Source organism: Mobula hypostoma, chromosome 9, assembly GCF_963921235.1.
Source record: "Mobula hypostoma chromosome 9, sMobHyp1.1, whole genome shotgun sequence".
NCBI lineage: Eukaryota > Metazoa > Chordata > Chondrichthyes > Myliobatiformes > Myliobatidae > Mobula > Mobula hypostoma.
The window spans coordinates 146,289,865-146,303,253 of record NC_086105.1 but is presented as its reverse complement, the minus strand read 5'-3'; the positions used below and the strand labels follow the sequence as shown (position 1 = coordinate 146,303,253).

General features: G+C 41.1%; 1 protein-coding gene across 2 annotated transcripts in view; it reads left to right on the top strand.

Annotated features, from left to right (window-relative positions):
- bri3 (brain protein I3) overlaps positions 1-13,262 on the top strand; it is a 43,854-nt gene extending 30,592 nt beyond the window's left edge. The window contains exon 3 of one of the 2 annotated variants that reach the window (XM_063059367.1): positions 894-13,262. In XM_063059367.1, the coding sequence (XP_062915437.1) occupies positions 894-1,026 (133 nt within the window). In that variant the 3' untranslated portion in view covers positions 1,027-13,262. The remainder of the gene's footprint in view (positions 1-893) is intronic. The other variant, XM_063059368.1, reaches the window with a different exon arrangement.
- Positions 13,263-13,389: the final 127 nt, after the last annotated feature.

Here is a 13,389-nt window from a genome sequence, read left to right as displayed (position 1 = left end):
GCAAACTTTTCATCACCATGTGAGAAGATCTTGTCACTGCTCTGTTGATAGTGGAATCCTCAATGCTTGGCCTGTGTATACTTTTCAATCAGCTGATTGGATGTCAAAAACTCAGTTGTGTTTGGGGGAATTGGGGGGGGGTGAATCTCGTTGCTGTGTGGTGAGCTTCGTGCATTGTGGTTTGGAATTTTCCCCGCTTTGGCTCAAATAGGATTGAGGTCAACATGTTTGTTTACAGATGGCATGAGGTATACAAAATCTAATGTGGGGATGGCAGCAAATATTAAATCAAACAAACTGGGAGAAAACTGTTCGCAAGGATCCATGAACATTAACTGGTTGGTAAGTGGCATGACTTTCATTGGTCTCTATCCATGAAGACCGAGACAGGAACATATTCAACTGGACATTAGTGAAAATCATGGTGCAAGCCAACACGTGGCATGCAAGAGAATTCCTAGAAGTGTGGTTTTCCATGAATAATTCTTAAAACAAAAACCTAGACCTTGATCCTATTTGAGCTGATGCAGGCAAATTTCCAGACCATGACATACGTTCACCACAGAGCCAATCGACAATGTTCGCAAATAAATTGCCAGGATCGGAAAACAACTCAAACCAACCATCGATCTGAGCTACACATTTTCCGAATTATTTCCAGGGTTAAATTTAATCCTGTAGTCCTAACATCAACATTAAATCCACATCCATTTTTCTTGCTGTGATTTGGTTTCAATGGGCAAAATAGCTGTATCTTAAGTCCTCATGAAGAGTCTCAGCCTGAAAAGTCAATAGTTTATTCCTCTGCCTTGATGCTACCTGATCTGTTGAGTTCCTCCAATACTTTGTGCGCTGGCTGTATTTCTAACATGCTTTTTGTCTTTATTTTACAGAGTTGGTGTTCTGGAAGATGACTTCACTTGCCTTGGTGTGCTCTGTGCAATATTTTTCTTCCCCATTGGGATCCTCTTTTGCCTGGCATTGCGACAACGGAGATGCCCGAATTGTGGGGCCAGTTTTGGTTGATGGGTTTGATGGCCATGTCTTTTTTTACTATAAATTCTCTCCTATTCTGTATAAATTGCCATGAATGAACTGTCATCATTCTGTATTTAGTTTGATGGAACTTGAGTTGATCTTTAAAGAAATATAATTTGAAAAGTCTGAACAATTAAAAGTAATTTGTTTTTGAATGTTTAAAATGTACAGGAGAAAAATTGTCTCTGTACTCTGGTTCTGCAGATGTGACTGAAAATGCTACAATTAAATTTGCATCCTTGTACTGTTTTTTTTTAAACTAACAGCCACTTAGATGATTAAACAATCTTGACACTGAGCAAAAGTGTTTCTCATGCATTGGAAGTGTGACTAAGATGTAGGAACGGAGATTGCTCCAGCATTAATCATTGCTGATTTATTAACCCTCTCAACCCCATTTTCCTGCCTTCTTCCTGTAATACCCTCTCATCAAGAATCTATCAACGTCTTCTTTAAATATACCCGATGACTTGGCTTCCAGAGTCATCTGTGGCAACAAGTTCCACTACCCTCCGGCTAGAAGGACGTCCTTGTATTCTAAGGCTATGCCTCTAGTCTGAGACTCCTGCTATTGAAATGCATTGCCAGGGCAGTGGTAGGGACAGATATATTGGAGACATTTAAGAGACTCGGCCCGTTTGTTAATGTGCCTGTGTGGGAGAGTATGGTTAGATTGATCTTAGAGTAGGTTAAAAGTGCAGGTACTGTTCTGTCATAAATACGGTTTTTGAAAGTCACAGGGTTCTGCTGGGGGAGGAAAAGATCTTTTAATGTCATGTCAAGAGAAACCTTTCCAAACCTTTAACAAAATCTGAAACAAGGGTGATAAAGGCAGCACATTAGAAATACATGAGGTAACTTTCACCGTAAAGGTGCTGCACGTTGGGTGAAAGGAGGGAAGTGGTGTAGCATTACTTCCTGCTGTCATGTCAGTACTGCACTATTCCTCTGCAGTCCCTTCTGCTACAGAATCTGAACCCATAGGGCAGCACAGTGCTATTACCGCATCAGTGACCTGGGTTCCATTTCCACCACTGTCCGTATGTTCTTCCCCCTGACCGTGTGGGTTTCCTTCCACATTCCAAAGACATGGTTAGTGTCAGTGAGTTTTTGACATGCTAGAAGTGCAGTGGCCCTTGTGGGTTGCCCAGCATCATCCTCTCTGATTTGATTTGACACAAATGTACATGCGAAAAGGAAAGTAAATCTTTCTTCCTCTCCTGATAACCCATAATGGGAGTAAGTAATTTTTGGGGCTTCGCTGACTGACAGATGTTTTGAGTTGTTTCCTTGTTCAATATACCACACTTGGATTCAGATGAGGATGTGCTGGTAACTTAAACTCTTCACTAATTGGACTCCCTGCTTATATTTGCTGGCACAAAACAACAAACTTCACAGCATATTTCTGATTCAACAATCCAGGTATTTGTAAGCATAAGTGTGAATAACCTTAAAGACTTCAAGATGAACCTGCTTTGAGTGTAACCAAAGATTAAAACATTTCAAAGTGTATTTAAAGAAATGATGTCTTAATTTCATTAACTTTTGACTTTCAGCATTTGGACCTTGTGGTTATTTAAATGGCCATTGAGCACTGTTTTATAACTACCTGTGATTCATAAGATTTTAAAAATCTAAAATTTCAGAATTAATGCAGAGAAAATCCCTATAATCAACAATGTGATACAGGCATGTGAAGTTGGTGGGCAGGTCAGATTAATGTATCGTGAATGCAATGAGGCATTCAGTTAAATGTGTGATTTGCATTAACAACCAATATTTAATTGTATTTGGATTTTCAGAAGGCCTTTGACAAGGTGCCACATAAGGCAGCTTAACAAGCTGTGAGCCCAGTGTATTACAGAAAAGATTCTAGCATAGATAAAGCAGTGGCTGATTGGCAGAAGGCAAAGAGTGCATAAGGGAGCCTTTTCTTATTGGCTGCCGATGACTGTTAGGACTTTTTTTCGCATTATATGTCAATGATTTGGGTGATGGAATTGATGGTCCAAACATCCACTCTCAGACAGTCCTCTGGGTCTCCAGTGGACTGACAGATAATGGGCTACTGACTTCCTCAATGGACCCTCCAACTCATACTCCTAGAGTTTGGGCCATCAGACTTCTGGACATACAATCAGCCTTTGTAGTTTGATCCTCAGTATTGACCCTAGGGTTAGTTGATGAGGGGACCTTGAGTTCCAGACTCTTGTGTCCAGGTGGTTCAGTGGCCCCCTAGTGGTCACTTCAGCACCATCATGTGTTCATTTTAAAAGTGTTAATGTAAAATTACCAAAGTGTTTTTGTACAGCACATTCTCTTACCAGCAGTGTGATGTTATTTCAAAAAAAATAGCCAAATCACCTTACCTCTAGCAGTTAGTGGATTCATCGCATGAGAGCTGAGTGCAAGTGGAGTGTGGCTTTGTCAACAAACACCCCAACAAGATAACAGTATTTCTTTAATAGTGGACTTTGTGCGTCAGTTTGTTACTGCCTATAACACCACTGGCATTTATGGCAGCAATAAAGGTCCTCCATCTCAGTCTGTCCTTGGCCACCTTCGTTATTGTGCTACAGGTACGATTCAGGGTTCTCGTTTCTGTTTCTGCATATGGTGCCAAGCTGTTTTCTTTGCTCTTCAGAGGTCCAGTGAAGAGCTGCTTGATGATGGAGTTGGCCTCTCTTCTCATCACATGTCCTATCCATCTCCAACCTTTCCTCATGTTGATTGTGGTCGTGTCCTCTTAATGACACTGAAGGGATAGGGCGTGGCTGGGGATCCTTCTCGGCCAGAAAATATGTTGGATTTTCCGGAGGCTCAGTGTGAAGTGACGAAAGCCTGGCAAGGTCATTTTGTGTGTGTTAGCTTGTTTTGTACTTAAGTTTCTGGCAGAGAACAAGTCCACTACATTTTGCTCTGTGGAGGCTGCTATTATTGAATGGCAGAGCCAAAAGTGGCTGATGGGCCAAAAGTTCTATATCTTATGGTTGGATGATGGGGATGATCAAGATCAAAAATAAATCAAGGTAGCCTCACCCATTCCTACCTCTGGGATTAGTGGCTACCACAGGTAGCAGGTTAAACTGGTTGTGCAAATCTACATTGGGTGGTGTTAACTTGGCTTTGGGAACAAAGAGAAACCACAGAATTCTTGACAGAAAGTGATGGAGAAATTCAGTATGTCAGTCAGCATCTGTGGAAAGAGAAACTCGATGTCTTGGGCTTGCAGTCCTTCATCAGAACTGAGAAATCTTTCATCCCTCCTTACCCATTCCTTCCTGTCTCCTGGCACTTTTCCCTGCAGCCAGAGGAGGTGGTATAACACCTCCTCCCTCACCGCTATCTGGGACCTAAACAACTCTTCTAGGTGAGGCAGGGAGTTGTATGTACTGTCTCCCAACCATTGTTGTCCGAGCGGCTCTGTAGCACTGTAGTTAGCACCACACATTTACTGCACCAGCGATCACCAACCAGGATTCAGTTCCCACACTGTCAGGAGTTTGTGTACTCTCTCATGACCATGTGTGGTTCTGGGTGCTCTGGTTTCCTGCCGCAGTTCAACGACATACAGGTTAGGGTTGGTAAGTTGTGGACATGCTGTGTTGGTACCTGAAGCATAGCGACACTTGAGGCCTGCCCCCAGCACATCCTCAGAATGTGTTGGTCATGGACACAAACAACACATTTCACTGTTTTGATGTACACTTGACAAATAAAGCTATACTTTATCATCAACAACATCTTGCACAGACAAAATTTATCATTGACTCCCAATATAAGGAGAAAGAATTGGCAATGAAATTACATGCTCTGTAGATTATACCCTTATTTCGTCTGAAATAGTGGACAGTTACTGGTTGCTCCAGAGGGCATAGTAGTAATTCTTCCTCTCAGCTGCTCTATGATTAGTCCACAGGTTTTGGTTTTGAAGTACATGAAGGAGGGGTTCATTGGAGCACCCACTGAAATACAGAAAAGCTGAACTATGCTAATATAAAACAATTTAGCTAGTAAACTTTAAATCTTAAAAGGTTGCTGCTCTTTTGTATTGAAACATAACAGTGAAAATATTGTTTGCGTCCATGACCAACACAGTTTAAGGAATGTGCTGGGGGCAGCTCACAAGTGTAGTCACGCCTCTGGTCCCAACAGCTTACTAAACTCTAACTTGTACACCTTTGGTATGTTTGTTTATTTTAGAGATACAGCACAGTAACAGGTCGTTCCAGCCCAATGAGCCCACACTGCCCAATTTCACTAATGTGGCCAATTTACTTACTAACCCATACATCTTTGGAATGTGCGAGGAAAATGAAGCACCCAGAGGAAACTCACGGGGAGAACATACAAACTCCTTACAGACTGTGGTGGAATTGAACCCGGCTTACCGGCTCCATAAAGCGTTACGCTACCATGCTGTCCACATGCCCAGAAGTTAAATTGTTAATAGATCTCCAAATGGAAGCCAGTGGTGGGTGGATGTGTATAAGTATTTATAAACTGCTGTTGGGAGATTTTCAATGTCTTAAATGCACTTCAGCACAGAATACACATTGACAATTGTAGTTTTATTCAAAATAAACTGGTTTATAATGATACAGATTATTGCACTTTTAAGTCCATGGCTACATTTACAATACATTCTTCACTTTTTCTGCCATCTTAATTTATACAATTAGGCAATAACTTTATAGCATCAGAACCTATAATTTAGTGCTTCCCAAATGAGAAAATATAAAATGTTAGATCATAGTGTTTCAAATTTCTCTCTTACAGCATGACAGAAGTCAACTTAGCCAGATGGACTCATCTTCAGGCATTTCTGCATCCTTCAAGTGTGGTCAATCAATGGTCATACGGAGTAGGAACTGCCCTCATGGGGGAGGAGAAGGCAATGCTTCATCTTGGTTCAAGTAAAAACAATCAGCTAATCACTGAGCTTCGTCAACGCTGCTCATGCAACTGTACAATTTTGATGATGTTAGTCTCTTAGAAATTTCAAAATACTTATTAAAAAATAAAAGCTTTCAATCTACTCTCTGACTGCCTCTGGAAATGCACAGGATCAATTTTTAACCTAACCCACACATAGTGAAACTGATGAAATTCAACCAAGTTGATTTCACATCCCATGCACAGTGAGTAATAGTGCAGTCAACTTAACATTTCTGTTTTAGGGTTTACATTTTGACATTTAGAGCACAGAATATAAGCACTTGTCTGAGACACTAATTTTCCTGTTCTGCAGCATAAGAATTATGTCAAAATTTATTTTATCCATACTATTTTGATGGTAGTAGCTGTTTGTTAATTAGATCACTGTACCTTTAGAATGAACTAACAATGCAAATAATAATTAGGAAACTACATACCTTCCTCCTCCACTGGTTTCAGTCTAGGTGTTCCAATGGTGACATTGCATAAGATTATTGCTACAGCTGTGCCTATGCTGCACCATCCTTAAACATTTAAATCTGCATGTATAGGCACTTTCAGATCTGATTTAATATTTATGAACACAGCATTCAAGTGTTCCATACATAAACAGCTGTGATATTTTAAATGTTTGTTACTATCTGTTCACTGGTTAGTGCAGTAAAGGAAATTATTTTGAAAGAAACTAACAGCAGTTAGTTTAAAAAGTGTAGAAAATGAAGAGCTGAGTTTGGAAGTGATTCAACGTTATGTCCTGGCTGTGTTTGGCCTGTGTAATGTTTAAATAAGCATTTTTTTTGTTTTTAAAATCAGATTTTTTTTGTGCCTGTTTAAAAAAGAAAAAAAAAGCTTGTTCATTTCCTGTTCCCCCTTTTTGTTGTTTTTTTTGTGTGCATTCCCTGAAGTTTAGAAAAATTAGGGTGACCTTGTTCAAACGGTTAAGATCCTAAAGGTAGATTTGAGATGTTAACACCAGTGGAGGAGACATGAACAAGGGGGCATTTAAAACTGTGCCGTGTAGAAATCTCTGGGATTCTTTGCCCCCAGGGTGGTGAGTGCCAGATCATGAGATGCTGGGTATATTTAAAGCAGTGGTTGATAGGTTCTTGGTTTGTAAGAGTACAGTATAGAGGAATGAAAGAGGATCTCATAGAAACATTTCGAATGTTGCAAGGGTTGGACAGAGTAGATGTGGAAAGGCTGTTTCCCTTGGTGGGTCAGTCCAGGACAAGAGGCCACAGTCTTAGAATTAGAGGGTACTCATTTAAAACAGAGATGAGGAGAAATTTTTTTAGCCAAAGGGTCGTGGATTTATGGAATTCGTTGCCACATACAGCTGTGGAGGCCCGGTCATTGAGTGTGTTTAAGGAGGAGATTGATAGGTATCTAATCGGTCAGGGTATCAAGCGATATGGGGAAAAAGCTGGAAATTGGAACTAGATGGGAGAATAGTTTAGCTCATGGTGAAGTGGTGGAGCAGACTCGATGGTCCAAATGGCCTACTTCTGCTCCTTTGTCTTGTGATCTTGTAAGAATGTCAAAGGTTTCAAGGAGAATGCAGGATGATGGCATTGAGAGGGAAAATGAATCGGCCATGATGGAATGTGACAGCAGACTCAATGGGTTAAATGGCCTAAATCTGCTCTAATGTCTTAGGTATTTAAGGTGGAGACATAAACATCAGAAAGACTGGGGCATGAAGGTTGTGGGCAACCAGCACACAAGAGGATTTAAGATCAGCCATCATCATATTGAATATTAGGGTGAGCTTTGGCAGGGGAGGGGGCGGCTGATGATATTCCTCCTCCCCTTTTCTTGTGTTTTTGTAAGGATTAGTTTTAATTCTCCAGTGTCAAATGTTTTTTTTCATAAACACAAGTCCAAGACCACATCTGGTTTGTACTGATGGCAGATTTTGATGGCAAAATCGTAGCACATGAACAGTGGTCACTGCCATAGCCAGTTTTTAAAGGGTGGATAGTTCTGCTCTGCCTTAAGCCAGCCCAAGTCAAGATCGTGGTTCACAATATTAAACTCTGTGTTAGTTACAACTGCTGTTAGACTGCTTTAGCCTCCAACACCAGTGCCTGCTCCTCATCCAGAGTTACATTCATGCCCAGGTGTTCTTGGAAAGGGAGCATGAAATCACAAAGGGTACGTTGGGGGATTTACAAACAGTCCCTCCTCCCAAGGGAATTGAGTGTTTTGTAGATGAAAGTGATTGTATTTTAATTTGAAATCGTCAACAGGGTTAAATATCACATTCACAGGATTTTGGAAGAGGAGGAAGAGCAATGGGATGTCTTGGTACATATTGGTACCAATGACAGAGGAAGGAAAAGCAAAGAGTTCCTGAAGAGAGAATTTAGGGATCTGGGCAAAAAGCTGAGAAGCAGGACCTCCGGGGTAGTAATATCTGGATTACTACCTGTGCAACGTGCCAGTGAGGGTAGAAACAGGATGATTTGGCAGGTAAATGCGAGGCTGAGAAGTTGGTGCAGGGCACAGGGCTTCAGGTTCTTGGATCATTAGGATTTCTTCTGGGGGAGGCATGGCCTGTACAAAATTGATGGATTGCACCTGAACCGGAGGGGGACCAGTATTTTCACGGACAGGTTTGTTAGAGCTTATGGAGAGGGATAAACTGGGGGGTGGGAACTGGAGTGAAGGGACTCATGATAGGACTGACGGTAACAAACCAAACACAGCATGCAATCAGACTGTCAAGAAGGGCAGGCAGAAAATTGCAGCCAGCAGGATGAGTGTCAGTGCATTAGGGATGCAAAATCTAAAAGGGTAGCAAATACAGCACTCAAACTGTTAGAATCTCAATGCACAGAATGCAAGAGATAAGGTGGATGATCTTATTGCACTTTTACAGATTGTCAGGAATAATGTTGTGGCCATCACTGAATTTTGACTGAAGGATGGTTGAAGTTGGGAGCTGAACATCCAAGGTTACACATGTATCAGAGGGAAAGGAAGGTAGGCAGAGGAGATGGCATGGCTCTGCTGGTAAAGAATGTCATATCTTTCTAATGATTTGATGCCAAAGGATTGGAAGATGTTGAATCCTTGTGGGTTGAGTTCAGAAACTGCAAGGGTAAAAGGACCCTATGGTAGTTATATACATTCCCCCCAATAATAGTTGGGATGTAGACCAGAGATTACAATGGGAAATAGAAGAGGTGTATCAAAAGGGCAACGTTATGACAGTCATAGGAAATTTCAACATGCAAGGTGAATTGGGAAAATCAGGTTGGAAATGGATCTCAAGAAGCTATACTGGATTGGGTGTTATGTAATGAACCAGAGGCAATTGGGGGGCTAAGGTAAGAGAACCCCTAGGAGGCAGTGATCCCAATATGATTGAGTTTACTTGAAATTTGATAGGGAGAAAGTAAAGTCTAACGTAGCAGTGAAGTAAAAGAATACAGTGATATGAGAGAGGAGTTGGCCAAAGTAAATTGGAAGGAGATGCTGGCAGGGATGACAGCAGAGCAGCAATGGTGTGAGTTTCTGGGAAAAATGAGGAAGGTGCAGGATAGATGTATTCCAAAAACAAAGAGAAGAAATACTCATGGCAAAATACTACAACTGTGGCTGACAAGGCAAGTCAAAGCTAATATAAAAGCAAAAGCGAGGACATACAAACAAGCAAAAATTAACAGTAAGATAGATGATTGGGAAACTTAAAAACCTACAGAGAACAACTAAAAATTATTAGGAAGGAAAAGATAAAATATGGAAGCAAGCTATCAAACAACATCAAAGTGGATAGTAAAAGATTTTTCAGGTATGTTAAAAATAAAAAAGAGATGAGAGTTGATGTAGGAACACTAGAAAATGAGGCTGGAGAAATAATGAGGGCGGGAGACAAGGAGATGGCAGATGAACTAAATGAGTATTTTGCATAAGTCTTCACTGTGGAAGACACTAACGGCGTGCCAGATGTTGAAGGGTGTGAGGGAAGAGAAGTGAGTGCAGTTACTATTACAAGGAGAAGGTGCTCAAAAAGCTGAAAGACCTAAGGGTACACAAATCACCTGGACCAGATAAAATGTACACTATGGTTCTGAAAGGTACAGGCAGAGATTGTGGAGGCATTAGTAATGATCTTTCAAAAATTATTGGACTCTAGCATGGTTCCGGCGGACTGGAAAATTGCAAATGTCACTCCACTCTAAGAAAGTAGGGAGGCAGCAGAAAGGAAATTATTGACTAGTTAGCCTGACCTCAGTAGTTGGGAAGATGTTGGTGTCAATTGTTAAAGATGAGGTTATGGAGTACTTGGTGACACAGGAGAAGACAGGACAAAGTCAGCATTGTTTCCTTAAGGGAAAATCTTGCCTGACAAACTTGTTGGAATTCTTTGAGGAGATTACACATAGGATAGATAAAAGGGATGCAATAGATGTTGTATATTTGGACCAGAAAGCTTTTGACGAGGTGCCACATGAGGCTGCTTATCAAGTTAGGAGCCCATGGTATTACAGGAAAGTTACCTGCATAGTTAGGACATTGGCTGACTGGTGGGAATAAAAGGATCCTTTTCTGGTTGGCTGCCAGTGACTAGTGGCTTTCAACAGGAGTCTGTGTTGGGACTGCTTCTTTTTATGCTGTAGCTCAATGATTTAGATGATGGAATAGATGGTTTTGTTGCCAAGTTTACAAATGATACGAATATTGGTGGAGGGACAGGTAGTGTTTTAAGAACCAGGAAGGCTGCAGGAAGACAGATTAGGAGAATGGGCAAGAAAATGGTAAATGAAATACAATGTTGGAAAATGCATGGTCATGCACTTTGGTAGAAGAAATAAGTGTACAGACTATTTTCTAAATGGGGAGAAAATCCAAAAATCTGAGATGCAAAAGGACTTGGGAGTCCTTGTGCAGAACACCCTAGGGGTTAATTTACAGGTAGAATTGGTGGTGAGGAAAGCAAATGTAACATTAGCATCCATTTTAAGAGGTCTAGAACACAAGAGCAGAGATGTGATGCTGAGGCTTTATAAGGCACTGGTGAGGCCTCACCTTGGGTATTGTGAAGTTTTGGGCTCCTCATCTAAGAAAAGATGTGCTGGCATTGGAGAGGGTCCATAGGCAGTTCACAAGGACGTTGCCAGGAATGAACAGGTCATCATACGGGGAACGTTTGATGGCTTCTGGATCTATACTCAATGGAATTTGGAAGGATGGGGGGGTGCGGGGGGAGGTATCTCAATGAAACCTTTCAAATGTTGAAAAGCCTGGACAAAGTAGATGTGGAAAGTATGTTTCCCATAGTGGGGGAGTCCAGGACAAGAGGTCACGGCTTCAGGATAGAGGGGCATCCTTTTAAAACAGATGGAGAAATTTCTTTAGCCAGAGGGTGGTGAATTTGTGGAATTTGTTACCACAGGCAACTGTGGAGGCCAGGTCATTGAGTGTATGAAAGGCAGAGCTTGATAGATTGTGACGTGGACATGGCCACAAAGGTTACGGGAGAAGGGTGGGCAGTGGGGCTCAGGGTCAGCCATGATTGAATGGTGGAGCAGACTCAGTGGGTCAAATGGCCTAATTCTGCTTCTCTGTCTTATGGTCTTAAAGCCCTTATCTTGTTTATATTTCGTGATTGAATAAAGGTTGGTATGTTTGTTTAAAAAAAAGCTTCCAACACCAGGCCAAAAGGCTGAAATCCAAACCTTGGCCTGAATTGTCTTCAGTAAGCACAATTCAGAGGCGCATAACTTGTCGAATTGATAGATTAGATTTATTTATTTAGAAGCAGCACAGTATAGGCCCTTTCAGCCACACTGCATAGTAACACTCTATTTAACCCTAGCTTAAATCAATGTACAACTTATAATGACCAATTAACCTACCAACTGGTGCACCTTTAGACTGCGGGAGGAAACCAAGGCACCTGGAGGAAACCCATGGGGTTACAGCAAGAACATATAAACTTCTTACAGCGGTGGGAATTGAACCCGGGTCACAGATACAGTAAAGTGTTGTGCTAACCACTACGCTACCGTGCCACCTCCTGCTCAAACTGTATTTCACTTGCAGGCTTTACCATGATCCCTGCATACCCAGTAACTAGTCGAGGGAAAGTGTGCATTATCATGGAGTCAGAGTTGTACAATAAAGAAATAGGTCCTTCAGCCCACCACATCTATGTTGACCTGTCTGGCCACCTACACCAATGCCATTGTGAATGGACGCAATGAATCCACGTACTCTACCTCCCCTCGTTTTCGTGCTCTTTCCACACTACTTACTTAGTTTTAATCTATTTTCTTATTATAATTTCTAGTTTTTTTTATTATGTATTGAATGTACTGCTGCAAAACAACAAATTTCAGGACATATGCCAGTGATATTAAACCTGACTCTGATTTGCTCCTACTAATGCTGCATCTTTCTGTAACTTGTCCATTTAAATATCTGTCTAAATGTGTATTTAACAAAATGACTGCATCCGATTCTACCACCTCTTCTGGCAGCATTAAATTTATCAACCATTCTCTGTAAAATAATAAAAAAAAATCCCCTTAAATTCCTTTTAAAACTTCTTTCTTAAAAAGAACAAACCCAGGCAACTAAATCTCTATCTCAGCCACACACTCAATAACAAAAGTGAGGACATTCATTCATTTGGCAACTTCATTACTGGCCGAGTAATTATTGTATTTTCCTGGACAAATATGCGACTAATTGCAAAGTGCACTCAATGGGCCAAGTAGCCGAGTTCTGCTCCAGTGTTTTATGGTCGAATCTGTATATAGCAGGACTACAGATATGATTGAAAGCTGTGTCTGTAAATCCCTGACATTTATGAAATTACGGTCCAGTGATAGAAGATAGAACAGTGCAGCACAGGAACAGGCCATTTGTACTGATCAACTTAAATTAGTAATCAAATGGCCAACCTAATTAATGCCCTTTGCCGACACAGTGTTCGTCTTCTTCCTTTTTCTGCATAGTCATGTGCCTGTATTGTTCTACCATCACACCAGGCAGTGCATTCCAAGCACCCACCATTGTGTTAAAAAAAAACTTGACCCTCACATCTCCTTTGAGATTACACCCTCTCAACTTAAATGTATGCCCTCTGGTATTAGACATTTCAATTATGGAGTCTGTCTACCCTATCTATGCCACTCAATCTTATAAAGCTCTATCAGCCTTTACCACTCCAGAGAACACAACCCAAATTTGTCCAAACTCTCATTTTAGCATATGCCCTCTAATGCAGACAGTATCCTGGTAAACTTCTTCTACACCCTCGCCAAGGCCTCAATACTTAAAGGAAACTCAAAGTCTTACATGTATTATTAACTACTTGTGTGGTGACACACACTCAGCAGTGCTGAAATATTAAAGTTATTGGCTGAACTCAATAGCTAAGAAGATTTCAATCTTGGC